General features: G+C 35.2%; 2 protein-coding genes across 2 annotated transcripts; both read right to left on the reverse strand.

Moving 5' to 3' along the window:
- Positions 1 to 8,225: 8,225 nt before the first annotated feature.
- On the reverse strand, positions 8,226 to 11,497 carry LOC128216726 (uncharacterized). The gene is made up of 2 exons (XM_052923380.1): positions 11,422 to 11,497; positions 8,226 to 9,426 (listed from the first exon to the last, which is right to left on the reverse strand). Exons 1-2 carry the CDS (start codon positions 11,462 to 11,464, stop codon positions 8,570 to 8,572), a joined length of 900 nt encoding a protein of 299 aa, XP_052779340.1. The 5' UTR covers positions 11,465 to 11,497; the 3' UTR covers positions 8,226 to 8,569.
- A 113-nt stretch (positions 11,498 to 11,610) lies between these two features.
- Positions 11,611 to 16,174, reverse strand: LOC128216344 (transcription intermediary factor 1-alpha-like). Its single transcript, XM_052922903.1, has 4 exons — positions 16,054 to 16,174; positions 13,285 to 13,352; positions 11,678 to 12,490; positions 11,611 to 11,616 (listed from the first exon to the last, which is right to left on the reverse strand). Exons 3-4 carry the CDS (start codon positions 12,476 to 12,478, stop codon positions 11,611 to 11,613), a joined length of 807 nt encoding a protein of 268 aa, XP_052778863.1. The 5' UTR covers positions 12,479 to 12,490; positions 13,285 to 13,352; positions 16,054 to 16,174.
- Positions 16,175 to 17,090: the final 916 nt, after the last annotated feature.

Genomic DNA, 17,090 nt, shown 5'->3' on the forward strand with positions numbered 1-17,090 from the left:
ATGTTAAATTTGATTTAAAACTTCACATTATGATATCTTTACATTATTCAGAAGATTTCAGTATGTTCAGAAGATTTCAGTAAACTTTTCAGCCATGCCAATGTTTTGTAGCTTAAATGTCTATATTTAAAAGAAAAATAGCAACTAATGACATATTGAGTTATAAACATCAGAATAGTTCAACTATTAAATAAGTACATAGAGATAATATTTAAATATTAATTATTTACAATGATTTCAGTGAAAGGAAAGATCGACTTAACTCGAAAGACTGGTGGTGGGGGAATGATTTGCCTAAGCCAGTCAGAGGAAGTAATGGCCAACCATTTAGAAATATTCAATGCTCGGCAGCTAAATGGGGTCCCAGGAGGGTTTGAATGTAAGCTTATTAGCCCAAGATGTTCAATGAATTAAATGTATAAAAAATACATTTTTTGTCTTGCTTAACTGTTAGCACAAAGATAATATGTTATATTTAAAAAAAAATCTAGCTACTTTAGGTACTATTCAATTTCCTGATATATTTTTTTTTAAATTTTATTTTGCCATGAGCAGGTGGAGCAGCTGCTTAAGATGAGCATGGAGTGGTTGAGGAAAGTGGATGGAGTTCGCTCCTCGAAAATATGGATACAGATATGTGAGTGATGAAAGCTTCATAGATGGATTAGTTGACATTTGTACAAACTTAATCCAAATAGTGATTTTGAAATGTTGCTGTTGCAAATGCTTAAAGCACTAGGTATCATATATATATATTTATATATAAACCATGTTACAATGTTTGAAATAAAGTTTGGAAATTAATATTTTTCAGCATTCGAAATATCATAGACTATCATCCAAGTGCAGCTGATATCTGCAAAGCAAATGCCCATTAGAGGATGCAGTGGGTGATTGCGAAGTGCCGAGCACATCTGGTTTCGTGCCCTCCAAAGGTATGGGTTTTTTTATATTGTAGTACAAAAATTTTAATAAGAAAAGTTGTGTTATCTACTGTTTCATACAAAGTAATTTGTGCGAGTACTTGTATAACTTAGAAACTAAACCCTTTATGCCTAATGAGTTATCAAGTGAGTACTGTAACTTAGTTGTAACTTTTATGTTTATGATTCTTTATAATTATGTTCTTTAAATATGCACTGACTACTACTTCCACTACTACCTTCTATGCATCCATTTGTTCTCTCTGAGTGCAGATGTTGTTTCTTGTGAATCCTTGATGAAAAAATCTTTAGAACCGGTGTTAAATAGGACAAGTCTGCATTTTACATTAATCTTTAATGTTAAATAATGATAATTTGACATCTTCAATATTACAATCTTGTACAACATTTGTATCAACAAAAATAATTCTAATTTCCAAAAAACCCTGTTTATTAAACTCATACTTTAGCAATGACTTCATTTAAATAATAGATATCCTCCAGTATACTTGTAAAATGTTTGTTGTTCGGGATCAGGTAAAATGTCGAGACGAAAGAGAAAAAGTGATGCTGGGGACCAGCTGTTTCAGCTTGAAGAAAAGAGGTTAACAGCAGTGACAGCAGCATTTTCTGCCCAAGAGCACTATTGGAGAGAGAAGAACAGAAGGGAGGAGGAGTTGCATCTTGTTACACTAAATCTTCGCAAACATCAACTTAAGGAATTTCAATAATTTAAAATAAATCAGATGTATAAATTCATCCAAATTATAAAAATACTAAAGCACTCTTTCTCCAAAATAAGATTTACCATATTTAATAATATTGTTTTAAAGATATACCACAATTAATGATACTGTTTAGATATTACAAAAAGGATGAATATATGTCAAATGTTAAGATATTACAAAAAGGATGAATACATGTCAAACATTGGTTCTAAAGAAGGATACCAAGTTTAATTTGAAAGAAATGAGCATAAAACATACTATTTTTACCTTATGATACTATAGTAGATCACAATAAATCTTTAAGCATTCACTATTCATTTTTTAAAGAAATGAGCTGCTATCAAATACATGGTTAAAATGTTGTAATCACTATTTAATATTTTCCATAAATGCATGATAAAGTAAGTAGTTAATGGTTTCTCAGTCAAAGAATTTGTTTGTTAAATATAAGTATGTACTGATTTTGAATAAGAGTGTTACTTTAATATTACAAAAAGGATAATTAAATGTCAAAATCAATGGTTATTATGAAGAAAACAGAGTTGTATTTGAATGAATGAGAATAAAAAAAATGGTATTTGTACCTTATGATACAATAGCAGTCCTAATTAAATCTTTTAGCACTCACCAATCATTTAAAAAAAGTGCTTTCTTCTATTTATAAGATGGTTACAATCATGTTATTTGGAAAGATATGTTAGTCTGTTGGTGCTGTTGTAATACTTTACCTATACTTATAACAGTCATTGAAGTTAGACTTTCGGATGAACAAGCACGAATTCTTATACTTTTGTTTGGCATCAAATTTTTTAACAAGCCCTGCTATATAAATTTATGAATTTGAGCAAGCCAAAAAAAACTATTTTACAAATGCAGGGCTTATGGACTTGTGTTAATTTCGACCACTATTAAAACTGCAAAGTTTTTAATAATTTACAAAATATGTAACTTGTTTTGAATACTTATTAAATAACTATGCTTTCTTTTTAAAAAATGGAAAGAAAATTTCATCCTCTAATTGCATCCTCTTTTTTCCTGAGCTCTGTTAAATTTGAATGTTAAATGGGATTTTATATTCATGAGCAATTTTAATTAAGGTTCAATTAAGTTTCTTGCAGTGTCATACAGTGATATTCCTAAAATCAACTACTTACGTTAATAATATACTATAATCTAGTTATCTACTAAGTATAATTGTGTTTTACTTCTTGCTAAAAACAAGTCAGTCGTCCTAACATATATTTTGAAATAAGAACTAGATAAGCACAAAGAATTTCCATTGCTACTCGCTCTGAAGTATGTAAAGATACCTTTCGTGAATTTCAAGTATGTGAGTCACTCCTATAAGATAATTGGATCAAAATGTCACAGAGAATATTTATGGGTATGTAATACATCATGAAGCCTACTCATTTTGATGTAAATTTGATGAAGTATATACATTTTGCCTATGATCTTGTTCTATTGTTGTTACTAGTTTTAAATGTACATTTGCACACTTCATAATAGTTGTTGAGTTTGCAATTATTTGATGCAATAGGCCATACCAAGTTGTTACACTTGTTCATACTTAACATTTACTTCAAAAATTACCTGACTTCATTTACCAAAGTCTGCCAGATGACAGTTCTTTAAAATAACTCATCTAGAAATTCATGCTGTGTTCAAATCGCTTTTGTGAAATTGTTTATTGTTTATAACAGTTTAAAAAATTATATCAATTGTTGGCCATGATAAACTGATCTATGTATATGTTTCTACATTTTGTTGATATTACTTCAAAGCTTTCTTTACAATTTCGTTCATATCAGAGGGAGGAATTGCATATATAACAACTTTCATGCAAATTTGTGATATCTTATTCTGTGATACTAAATACTGTCATATATGATATGTATATAAATAAGTCTTTTTACAGATGTTGTTTTGTTTTTATTTCTACTCATATACCATTAAGTAATGCATTCTGTATTCCTTGAATAAGTAATAAATAAAAATCCATCTCAAATAGAAGTTAAAAAAGTATGAAGAGTTACCATGTTTTTTTTGTCCCATTTCATTTCAGAATGGCTATTTAAATTTTTCCTAAACTATAAAAGAATTAACATATTAAAACTTATTGAAAGACTACAGAATGTGTCATCCATCCACCTGTACCTTCTGATCATAGGTCAAATTTTACACAGACTAAAATAGTTTTTTTAAGGCTATTACAACTACATTTATGACTTGCACCATGTTACATGAGTTCAATACTCAGGAGGTAAAATATTCATGACATCATTTTATTTTTGCACATGTTTTATAATGAATACAGTTTTCACTCCATATGTGGCAGAGACAAGAATTAAGTAATGGTTCAAGACAAATGCATAAAACATTTATTTTTTTAACTTCAATATAAAAATCTTCAATCAAACTCTGTCAGCAGTGTTATATAACTGTTTTTCCCCAAATTGGCTTGTTCATTCTGTGGGAGTGCAGCTTTAAAGTTTCAATGTAATACATCAAGAATTAGATGAGAAAATGTTGCTATTGGCACCAGCGTGAGAATAATAACATTTCCATATCTACAGAGACAAGCTTTAACTTAACAAGAGATGTTTGTCAAACATTATGACCTTTGTCATGATGACCCCTCAAATCAATATAAATCTTGTACTGGTCAGGCCCAGCCTCCATGTCAAGTGTGATGGCCATAGGTCTAGGCATTGTTGATTAATCACTCGGACAAGCTTTAAAATCCTTAAATTTATTGCCACTGTGACGTTGACCGAATGGCCCCCTAAATCAATAGGGGTCATCTACTGGTCAGACCATATCTTTATGTCAAGTTTGATGACCATACTTCAAGTAATTGACGGACTGACCAACATGTGCAAAGCAATATACTCCTCTTCTTCGAAGGGGGGCATAAAATATAAAATTCGACTAATAATATAAGATCACTAGTAAGAATAATTTTGAAGGTGCTTGATGTTTTAATACCAGTTTGCATTATTGCAAACAATATAAAACCATACAGGTTTTTAAAAATAACGTTGGGCCACAATGTCTCTATATCGAAGTCCATTTTCGTTTGCTGGGATAACATCTGCCTGAGGCTGGTCAATGTCTGTAGCATCGTGCATGTTTGCCATGATGTCTCTATGTTCAATGCCATAGTTATGAAGAAAAACACAGGCTATGATCACTTGGCATGCCATCTCTGGTTCCAAACGAAGACCATACGACAAGCATGGGAATCGTCTTTTCAGCACTCCAAAAGACCTCTCCACTGTTACCCTTGTTCTAACCAGTGCTTCATTCTACCTGAAAACATTAAACTGCCTTAAAATGGAAGTTTGACTGCTATAAATAACACACTTATTTATTTTTTCATATACTTCTATGTCTTTTCGTAATAAAGATATAAATCTCAAGTAATTATGCTGCAGATTAAATGGTACATAATTGATTTTTTGAGAATAACAGAAAAAACTTTGGTTATTGTAGATACCTTTTTCAGAAAATATGATTAGTTTTATATTTCATAACCGATTGCATAAAAATACAGGTATTGACACAAAAAAATAAACAATAGCTGTCACAGAAACAGCGCGCTCTACTATTCCGCCGCTTTTCAGTGTAAAGATTGAAAAGTTTTGGCCAAACATGCATGGATCACTGTTCGATTAGATTTCAATGCAATACACTATGTGCTGAGATATTAACATAAATGTGGTTACATGCAAAATTTTAACCAGATTTTTTAAGTGTAATAATAAAGGGCCATTATTTGCAAAATACAGTTATCTAACTTGGTTATTCAATTAGATTGGGTGGTTGAATACCATTGTATAAAGTCTCAATGCAATACATCAAGTTGTTGCTGAGATATTATCCTATGTGTGCTAACATGCAAGACCTTAACCAGAATTTCTATTAAAATAAATTAACGGTAGTTTTATCCCCCAAACTTTATTTTAAATAAATAATGTAAATGTGATTGATCTAGTGAAATGAAATGTGTTTGTTAGTGTATGATTATTGTAAAATCTTCAAAAAGTTGATCAACCATTGTTGTGCTATTTTTGGAATAAAGTGGTAGGCTTGCTTTAATCATTTATTTGAAAAAAAAATCTTTCCGATGAAGGTTAGTGGAAAACCCCGTTATCATGAAAGGCACCATAATTACTTTAATTTTATCCAGAATGGCGTCAATAAATATTAAAATTTTATATAAAAAAACCCATGTTAATTGATAAAAGATAAGCACTGAAACAATTATAATGCAATTCAATTTTAAAATTTGTACACATACAAATTCAAAATATCAGAATAACTCACATTTTGCGTATTTTTTGTTCAACGTCAAATGTGTTCAGTGCTTCAGACAGCGGCGCTCTCTATGACTATTTGTATCATATAGCCAAATGTTCAAACTTTCGATATGTAAAAACAATGAGGTTTCGGGGCTAAATTTTGTGTCATTAAACCTCACATCTAAAACAAAGTAACTTTCAAGTAAATGACGTTACGTTCCGTAACATCTGAAGGAGTTGAACAAGCTTAAGTAAATATTCGAATCAGTAAAATAAATTATGAAGGTGCAATTGGTTTAACCAATTTTACTAATCTGTTTAGCACAACTGACAATCGCACCCGGAAACGTGGCACGCTGCTTGGAGCAACTGCCCATGCAGTCCAGTACCGGCCTATATTTTAGCTTCGGAATTTATTTATACCTTTAAAGTTATAAGCTTATAAAATTTCCGCAGGTGATTCGTTTCATTTTTAATTCTTGTTATTTTATAATGAGGGTCACGAAGAACGTTATCTGAACCTTCTGCGGAAGAGTGTCGACTGTTTATTGTAGGGCTGCGAATGCGGCAAGATCAGCGTCCGCGTTGTGAGCTTTTTAGTATATGTTCAATATATTTTGGTCGATTGCAGATAATTTGTAGCTTGTACATCCAGGAAAGATTACTTTGCATAGTCATAAACTATCCGCAAAACCATAAATGTAGGAATGGCTTAAACTATAGCTCAGACATTTATTTGTTATTACTCTTGTGTCAAAAGCTGCATCGTGTGCTGTTAGGACGGGGTGGTTAAATTCTTAACCACTCGGAAAACGAATACAGGCCAGTAAACACGTCTGCACACTCAACAAGTGTCTTGTAATAAAATGAATGCTCTTCATGTGTCGCAATTCCGGTAGGCGATGTGTTGCATGTCAGAATACGGCCACCTGCGCGTATGATGCTGTTTCCGGTTATATTGAGCAAGTGCACGGTTTCGACAAAAACTCTGATTGCACGTTGAATTTACGTTAGCTAATAGAGTTACATTCTAAATCAATTGGATAACATGAAGTGAAATCTAAGTTTTTGAGAATGGCTCTGACGCTAACGCTCACTCTGCCCATTCCTTAGCATTATGATTTATCTGAAGGTCATCTAACTATAACATAGAATAATGGTTTTTGTAACTGGAATACATGCCGTACTCTTAGCATTCAATTCTACAAATTATCACAATTTAACACCAGCATAACGACTACGTACATAAAACAATGTTGACGTCAGCAACGTTCAAAATACATTTTTGAAAGCATTGTTATAAATTAATTGCCAAATTAAACAAAACTTTACCGAAATATCCATGTATGTTATCACATACATTTCAGCGAAAGGCTGAATATCAGGCTAGGAAATAGTTCACAAAAATACAGGAAGTGCCAGGCATTTAACGAAGCTATCTTGAACATATAATTTAAAAATTGGTATTGATATAGTTATATAACTGAATTTAGGCATCTCTCAAGGAATTTCCAGACCTTTATGATGTAAAACTATATTCAAGTGGCGCCAAATGTATCACTAGATGTGAAAAATGGTATGTTGTTAGATAGCGCCTTTTTGCACTAACCGACGACGCGTATATAAGTTATTATAGCAAAAAAGCGGGAAAAAACCCATCTGAAACTTTATTATGGCCAATTTACAAATAATTTGAAATAAAATGTTGAACGTCAATTGGACATGGGTGATGCATTCGATGCCAAACAAATACCCGTAATGCAGGACACACAACAACAGTTGTATTTTAAAGGGACTCTTCCATGGTTTAGAGAATGTATTATTTCCTCATTTTGTTCATACGAGATAAAGTGTGTCAAATCATCAGGAGTGTTAAACTATGCCAGTTGCACCTTTTTTTTACAAATGGTAATATATGCTAAACAAATTGACTTTGAATTCCACGATTTCCATACCCCTTACAAATCAGCTAAAGGCTGTTTGTATAATTTATTCAATAGATATATGAGGAAACAAGTTGCACATTGATCAATGTCTGTTGAATCATTAATATATGAGGGAACTTTTTTACTATGGTTTATGTCTGTTTAAATAATTCATTCCATTTTTTGGAAACAATTCACACTAAGGTCAATGTCTTTAGAATTATTCATTCAATATACATGTATAAGGACACGTACATGTGAGTTAAATTTCAATATAAACACATTATAAACATCATATTTACTAAATACAAGCTGCATGAAAAAATGACACACCGTGTCTATTACTCTATATTCTTGATCATTCGTTTACACAAAACAATGTTTAAACATTCACACATTTTACATAAACTTCGTTTATATGTGGTAAGAAGCCAACTTATACTCGTATATTCATGTCTAATAGCAAATTACTACCCGACTTGTCACTTATGAAAACTGTAAAAATTCAACATAATTTAAAGTCATTTATCCGTCCAATAATTTCGAATGAATTAAATTACGCGATATGTGATATTAAGCATTGTATAAGCGTATATTCAGTACGATACTATACATTAGAATTATTTTTAAACATAACAAATACTTCACACCTGATACAGATTTCACTAATATCAATTGGTAGACTCGATCTATACTAAGCTGAATACTTTCACGAAATTCTTCAATTCAGGTCTGGCATACTGACTGCAGGTGACAAACATCATCTTTCTCAGTGAACAGTAAGCCACACTGTATGGCATCTCTATCCCTTCTTTCTTCCCTAGCTGTTGGGTTATCTCGCCGGTGAGCGTGTCCAGTAACAGGATGTTGTTACTGTCCCTCCCACACACGAGCAGCTGGTTGTCCCCCAGGGCTGCCAGGCAACGTGGTGAGTCCAGTATCGGGTCTTGGTAGGTCTGGACCACCTCTAGTGAGATGCTCAGCCTGGATATGGTGTTGGTGCCCCAGTCTGAGATAAATATGACCGGAGTCTGGCTCACCCTGGTCACTGTCAAATACTCGGGATACTCAAACAAAGGTTTTCCACTGGTGTCTTTGTCCACACTCTTCTTCACCTTTCCCTTCATGTCCATTAACACAACATAACCTGGGTTGGCGAAGGACACTATCAAGTTGTCATCACAGACATCTATTCCACAACAGCATCTAGCTACATTAACAGCACGCTGTAGCGTGACATTTCCCTGAGTAGATACGAACTGTATCTTATCCACCTGAGGTAAAGTGACGGCAGCCCTGTCCCCGGGCAGGAGACACAGGTCCCACGGCTGACCTGGCAGGTTCACTTCGGATACCAGCTTGTTATTCTCACTGTCCACCAGCTTCAATGAGTAATTAGCGCGATCTACCAGTAGGAGTCTGTCCCCGGTTAGGTGGGCAACACTGGACAGCCAGCAGTCACGGGTATCATCTAATGACTTCACTGAAATATCAGGTTGCCTGCTGAACATAACCCGGCTTAAGTCAGCACTGTCTTTAAAGAGGACTGAAAGTGAACGCCATCATAAATAACAAAAACAAAAAAATGTTTTGTTTCATCACATTTAAAAAGGAATAATAATATAATAATAATAATAATTATTATTATAAAAATAATAATAATTATAATTATAATAGTAATAGCAAGAGTAATAATAATAATAATAATAATAATAATAATAATAATAATAATAATAATAATAATAATAATAATAATAATAAACATTGTTATCATATCTGATCTTTTTATTAAATTAATCCTAGTGTCGATAGTTCATATATTGTTGTCTCTTTTTACAAAAAATATAAAAGTATGCGAAAATCATTTTTGCATAACGAGTTTTCATTAGGGATAAATGATTGCAATTGTTAATGGGGAAGTGTATACGGATAAATTTTATTTATGAAAAAAGAAGATTTGTTAATGATATCAACTCTTATTCAACTTTACTTTAAATTTGTCGTCAATAGCCGTTTTGATGCGTGTAAAACTTCCAAAACGTCATATAAAACGAATAAGCCAAATGTTTAAAACAGCAAGTTAAAAAAAATTATTCTCTCTTTTTTGCATTGACTGGTCGCCGGTCATACGAGTTCGTTATTTTAGAAATTTACTTTCTGTGAAAACGATTTATATACACGCTGTGGTAGTAAATACGCATTTGAGAATTTATGGGCATATTGTGAATAATAGTTTAAATTATGCATTTGATAACAAATATAAGTGCCTTAATACGACATTAATTGATTATTTTAAATTTAAGTGATATATAATGGAAGTACAAAGCTTAATTTACACGATTTTACTAATGAATATAAGTCGCAATAACGAAATTTAAACAATTTAAATTTAAAATTCAAAGCGCAATTCACACGATTTAAACAAACATTAATAAATAAAAGTAGGCCGAAATGATATCTCGGCCGAATCGATCCGACACAAATATTTTTTTTCGGTGATAATGGAAGGTACCAGTCTTAATAATTTACTATATATCCACGGTTATAATGTCATTCACAAATGTATAATACTTTTCATTCATAGAAAGTTGGTTGTAGTACCAAATAGTAATTCAACAATATCTTAAAGCACACTGGTCAGTCGGAGACATTGAATATCTAAGATCACCATTTAATCATTTTACTGAAAAAGATCTATAACATTTTATTATGTTGGGGAATAGTTATTAATCTTAACAATGTATCCAACAAATCATTTAAACGAAACCTTCTTACAAAAGCACAATGGTCTATTAACATTAAATTCGGGATTGTGCAGTGAAAAAATCCTTTTTGGAATGAGTTCTGTAGACTATTAAATTGCATACATATGAATTTTGATTATTAGTTTTTGTTTTTTTCTTTTGTCTTAAAAGACACATGCTTTCATAATAAATGCATTTTTTATTACGCAATATTTTGATTAATGATGTTATTTCAACACTGTCACATTTGTTTCATTCGGGGCTCCTCGTCCATTTTTATCGAAAACAACCTCGGATGTATGACGGTACATCAGTTGAAGTAGTTCGTATTTTTTATTTTTTTTTATCATTAATTAAATTTAGTGTTTTACCTTGTATTTATTTATCTAAGTTTTAATTGATTGCCAGTAAAGTGTATTATTGCAAACATAGTTAAATTTCCGAAGAGCTTTAAGTCATTAAGTTTAACTGCTAAATTAAATTACTACGCGATCTACTTGCAGCGGACTTAAACATACGAATTTCTGAGAATGTAAACAGTCCATATACACCCGAGGTTGTTTTCTGGCCGAGGAGTTAAGAATGCATTTTTATTTGTGTGACGTCAGCAGATTTGCGCAATATTATTTGTCGCAGTATTTAATTATTTTGCTTTTGTTTAGTAATTTACAACATAGCTTTTAAAGCAGCGTCAATGTGCCTGGTAAGCTTGAGCGACATCAAAAGGCTTTTGAAAAGAGACTTATAGACTGCACTACATAGGGCAAGGTCAATTTTGTGTGTGATTGTACACAAACCTTTTAGTGATACGCCTTGCATGTGTTTTTGTTCTTGCTGCATCGTCGCGAGTTGCCGTTGCTGCTTCTCCTTCTGTTGTTGTCGTTCTTGCTGCCCTGTCGTCTTCTGTTGCAGTTGTTCCTGCTTCGTCTGCTGTTGTTTTTGCTGCTGACCAAAAACCGACGTTTCATTGTCCTCTTCCAACCTTCCTATTGCTTTTTCAGAAGCTATTAACTGCTCAGTCGAGGGGTCACTGTGAAACATGTATCGGGGAACATCACTCCTCCTGCTCACCTCTTCCAGGGCTGCCTGGAGACCTACCAGCTCTTTTATAGCTCGCTTTCCTACTATAAATAGCTGATTGCTGTTGTCGTCCTGTGCTTGTAGCTCCGATTTTAGTTTTTTAATGGATGATTTCATATTTGTGCATTTTGATTTCAGTTCATCTAGCAGTGTCTTGGATGTCCGTTTCTTCCGATCGATTTCTGCCAAGAGTTCGTTTTCCCTTTTTTGCAGGTACCGGTTTATATTATTCATGAATTTGCGAAGCTCATTGATATTGGTAAGGCTTTCTTCGTCAACTGATTTCATGATCGCTTGTATGTCGTGTGAAATTTTGCTAATGTCACTGGCCGTGTTGACAAGTCCTGTTTTAAGGCTGTTGTATTCTGCACCCTGCTTATACCGTTTTGCCACTTGCTGAATTTTCTCTACTTTACAAGAGCGATGATCTTCATTCTCAATTAAACAGTCTCCACACAAAAGTCCATAATGACGCTGACAGTAATATTTGATAAACTCTTTAGCATGACGCTGACATGTTTCTGTAAACATTTCCTCTTCACTCTGTTCGTGGAATGAGGAAGGCATACGGTCCTTGTCCTGAAGGGCGTGGCGTTTGGTTATTTTCTGATTCCGGTGTACTCGGGCACAGTTAGAACACAGGAACTCCTTGCAGACGGGACAGAAGGCCTCGGGGAGGATTTTCTTGCCGTCCTCCACGCACGGCTGGCAGTAGGTGAGGCCAGGCGCCAAACAAGATGCCATTCTCGCCTTTCGCCCTGGAACTGCATCCATCCTTCTGAGTGCCTTAAATAAGAAAGAAATATAGCATAGCTACAATATGACTTATGGACTCTCTCTGTCTTTCTCTCTGTCTCTCTCTCTCTCTCTGTCTATCTCGCTCTCTCTCTCTCTATCTCTCTCTCTCTCTCTCTCTCTCTTTCTCTCTCTCGCCTCGTTTTGTTGCCATTTTTATATCCCTTTCCAGACGTTAATTATACTCCACAGAAAGGAAGAGCACCGCGAGGCAGCGCTATAAATGCACCCTAAAGAAACCATCCAACTTTATAGGAAAAAGAGAAATTATATCATATTGTTAACTGAATGGTGAACACGTAAAAAACATCTTCAATACGATTTACTCTTTAAGGGATCACAGTATATGTTGATACAATGATCAAACCAAAAAAATAACTATAAGATTTTTCTACCGATAAAACAATATAAGCCTTTTTAAAAGGGAATGTATAGCTACGTGGTCACAAATAGTCAATCAATTTAGATTAGAGTTTTGAAATCAAAGGTCGAGGTCAAAGGTCCACTTCTGCCAATATACACATAATGGTTGGACTGTTTGGTGGTGGTACGAGACGGTAAACCATATATAGTCCGCCCTATTTACTTTATTACAAAGTTTGTATATGTTTCTTGTTAATCATGGTTTTATGAATATAAAACTGAAGGTAAATTTAACATGGAATCCCAGTCTCCATTTTGGACAATTATGATGAATATAATTGAGATAAATTATTTCAAGAACTACCTAGACAAATTTAAGAGTATATATCTACCTTACAATCAATATGAAGAAATCTACTTACTGTATTGTCCAGTGCACGTTTGTCGACAGATTTAGTTCGGTGTAGACCGGCTACCAAATAAATTGTGTCTGAAAAATACAACTTGGTCATAAATAGACCCTCGCAAACGAGAGTGTCGGGAGAGGGAGTGCGTATGCGCGTTCATGTGTGAGTGGAGAGGGAGTGTGTATGCGCGTACGTTTCTGTGGGGAGAGGGAGTGCGAGTACGCGTTAGTGTGTGGGTGGAGGAGTAGTACGAATGCGCGAACGTGTGTGTGTCGTGATGGCGTGCATGTGTGCTTACGTGCATGGGGAAGAGGGTGTGTGTGTGCGCGTACCTGTGCGTGGGGGTCTTGTACATGTGCGCGTACCTGCGTTGGGGAGAGGGAGAGTGTGTGTGCCTAAGGTGTGGGTAAGTGGTAATGTGTGTTAGGGTAGGTGTGTTAGGAGAGGGTCAATGTGTAAGCGACCGTGTTCTCGGAGAGAGGGAGTGTATGTGTGCGTTGACGTGTAGGGAAGTGGTAGTGTGTGTTCGGGTAGGTGTGTTGGGAGAGGGTCAATGTGTAAGCGACCGTGTTCTCGGGGAGAGGGAGTGTATGTGTGCGTTGACGTGTAGGGAAGTGGTAGTGTGTGTTCGGGTAGGTGTGTTGGGAGAGGGAGTACATGTATAAGCGACCGTGTTCTCGGGGAGAGGGAGTGCGCGTACGGGGTAGAGAGAGTGCATGTGTGAGTATGTGTGTGCATGCGAGTGCGTGAGCGCGTAGGCGCGTTGAGGGTAAAAGGACTGTTTGTGCGCTTACGCGTATGAGGGTGTGGGAGTGTGTGAACGCGACCGTAAGGTCGGGGAGAGGAAGTGCGTATACGCGTACGCGTATATGGGTGAGGGAGTGTGTGTACGCGACCGTGTGTTCGTTGAGAAGGAGTGCGTGTACGCGTACGCGTATGGGGTGTGGGAGTGTGTGTACGCGACCGTGTGTTCGTTGAGAGGGAGTGCGTGTACGCGTACGTGTATGGGGTTGTGGGAGTGAGTGTATGCGACCGTGTGTTCGGGGAGAGGGAGTGTGTTTGCACGTACGTTTTTGTGATAAGAGGGTGTGCGTGTGACCGCATGCTTTTGACCGTTTTGAGTAGTTCTCTTGGGAGTACGGGTATATTGATTTGCTAAAACATTTAAAGTCATGCTAATCTGTATTAGATTTTTGTGTATTTCATTTTAACGTATGGAAGTTTTGAAATATACATATATCATAGACAATTTTGAATTATTTCAAATGCCTGTGAAAAATGCGACCTCCCCGAATTTTTTAGAGCTGTTTGTTTTTCTATATAATTCAATGTTTGTAACCCCAATCCCCCCCTGAAAAAACACAAAAAACGGGCAGCTCGTTATTAAGTTATACGAATACTTGATCCAGTCCCTGGGGTGGTTTGAATAGAGGGGTTTTACTGTAATTTCTATTAATCACTCGCGAATCCGTTAAGTACGGCAGCGTTTCCATTTCGATAGAAAACGAGATTGTTTTCCTGGTAGGGCTTGAACCCACATCTCCTTGGGTGAAAAGTAGATACCTATACCATGAGTGCACTCTCGTCCTTTTAAACCGATCTTCACAAAATCAAATATATGCGTATACTATATTGGATATAAGTTTAACTGCACCTCTATGAGAAATAATTCATTGCCGTATATGGTTTAAAATGCTGGTCTTTTTGTTATTTATCTTTCTCAGGTGATATGACACAATTCTGATATCTTCACTATTTATTACAAGCACAAGATACAATATACAGGACACAATACTCTATAGTTAAATCGGGTATATGATAACAAGACACATTAGTTAAATGAGTTTAAAATGTTATCGTACATGTCACCTAAACAAATATTAAACGTGGTTTTAAGATAAGAAGGAAATGTGTGTGTATCGCATCATTTATGAAAGGAAAGATATGGTGATGTTGATATTGGGGCTTATGTTTTCTTATCAGTTTTGAGTACTGCACATATTTAGAAATGTTCTGACCCGGGTCAGTTAGTACACGTCCCAATTCCGATTTGTGGGTTTATCATTTGTCAAACAGATGTATTATTAATATTACCATTGGCACCTCACGGAAAGTAATTACAAACAATAAATCAATCTTGAATAACAAATTTCAATTATTGTCGACACTCTGTGGTTATACAAAGGAAAAGTGCAAATAAAGAGAATTCAGTTATTACGGTTTCATTCACCTTCCGTGATAACTCATATTGAACATGTACAAAAGATAACGCGTGTCACAGCTTAAACTGATTTGCTTATATACGCGAGAAAAATGATCTATTTAAAAGTCATCGCAATTACATTCATTTTAAAAACTTAAGTCATATTTGATATGTACAATATCAGTGGTGACATTCTTTCTCTTCTGCATGTGTTAAATTATACTAAATTCTACTCGATTTTGTGCACCTTTTTTAATTAAAAAACTACTTATTTTACCTAGTTTTCTGAGATATCTTACCCTTAACAAACATTTGTTTGGGCTAAACATGTATTTGTTGGTCTATAGGATGCATGTACGGTACTTTGGACCTAATATTTTACGCCTCATTCACTTTACTGCGAATAATCTTTATTACGAATTAGCTATATTGAATTTCTTAAACACACAGGTTTAAAATATATTTTTATAGGGAAGTTCATTTATATAGAAAATTCCTGTGTCAATTTCGTATAGTTTTGAATCGTAAACTTATGGCAAAATCATTTTAGAAATAGTTCAGTTTATAATGTATCTACTTACACAATATGAAGAAATAGGCTTACAGCAATTTCCAATGCACGTTTTTCGTCAGATTATTGTCGGTGTGGGCGTGCTATCAAATGAATTTTGTCTGAAAAACAAAACTTCATGTGCAGACAAGCCTTTTGAAACGAAACTAAAAAATTCCTGTTTATAACTTCCTGTCTGTAATGAAAGGGAACTAACCGTTTAAACTAAGTTATGTTATTGTTTTACTTTACTTCCCCTTGATAAATAATAAAAGTACTTTCACCAAGGTCATACAGAAAGGTGGCAGATTGCATCTCGCCCGATAGACAAGGTCATACACACAGGTGGAAGTTTGCATCCCACCTGATGGACGAGGTCATACACACAGGTAGCATTTTGCATCTCACCTGATTGACGGATTATACACACAGGTGTCATTTTGCATCTCACCTGATGGACGGATCATACACATAGGTGGCAGTTTGCATTTCACCCGATTGACGAGGTCATACACAGAGGTGACAGTTTACATCTCACCCGATTGACGAGGTCATACACAGAGGTGGCAGTTTGCATCTCATCTGATAGAAGAGGTCATACACAGAGGTGACAGTTTGCATCTCACCCGATTGACGAGGTCATACACAGAGGTGGCAGTTTGCATCTCACCTGATGGACGAGGTCATACACACAGGTGAAAGTTTGCATCTCACCTGATGGTTGAGGTCATACACACAGGTGGCATTTTGCATCTCACCTGTTGGACGGATCATACACACATGTGGCAGTTTGCATCTCACCCGATTGACGAGGTCATACACAGAGGTGCCAGTTTACATCTCACCCGATGTACGAGGTCATACACAGTGGTGGCAGTTTGCCTCTCACCCGATGGACGAGATCATACACAGAGGTGACAGTTTACATCTCACCCGATGGACGAGGTCATACACAGAGGTGGCAGTTTGCATTATTCCCGATGTACGACGTCACAAATACAGGTGGCAGTTTGCATCTCACCCGATGTACGAGGTCCCAAACACAGGTGGCAGTTTGAATCTCACCCG

Source organism: Mya arenaria, chromosome 14, assembly GCF_026914265.1.
Source record: "Mya arenaria isolate MELC-2E11 chromosome 14, ASM2691426v1".
Classification (NCBI taxonomy): Eukaryota; Metazoa; Mollusca; class Bivalvia; order Myida; family Myidae; genus Mya; species Mya arenaria.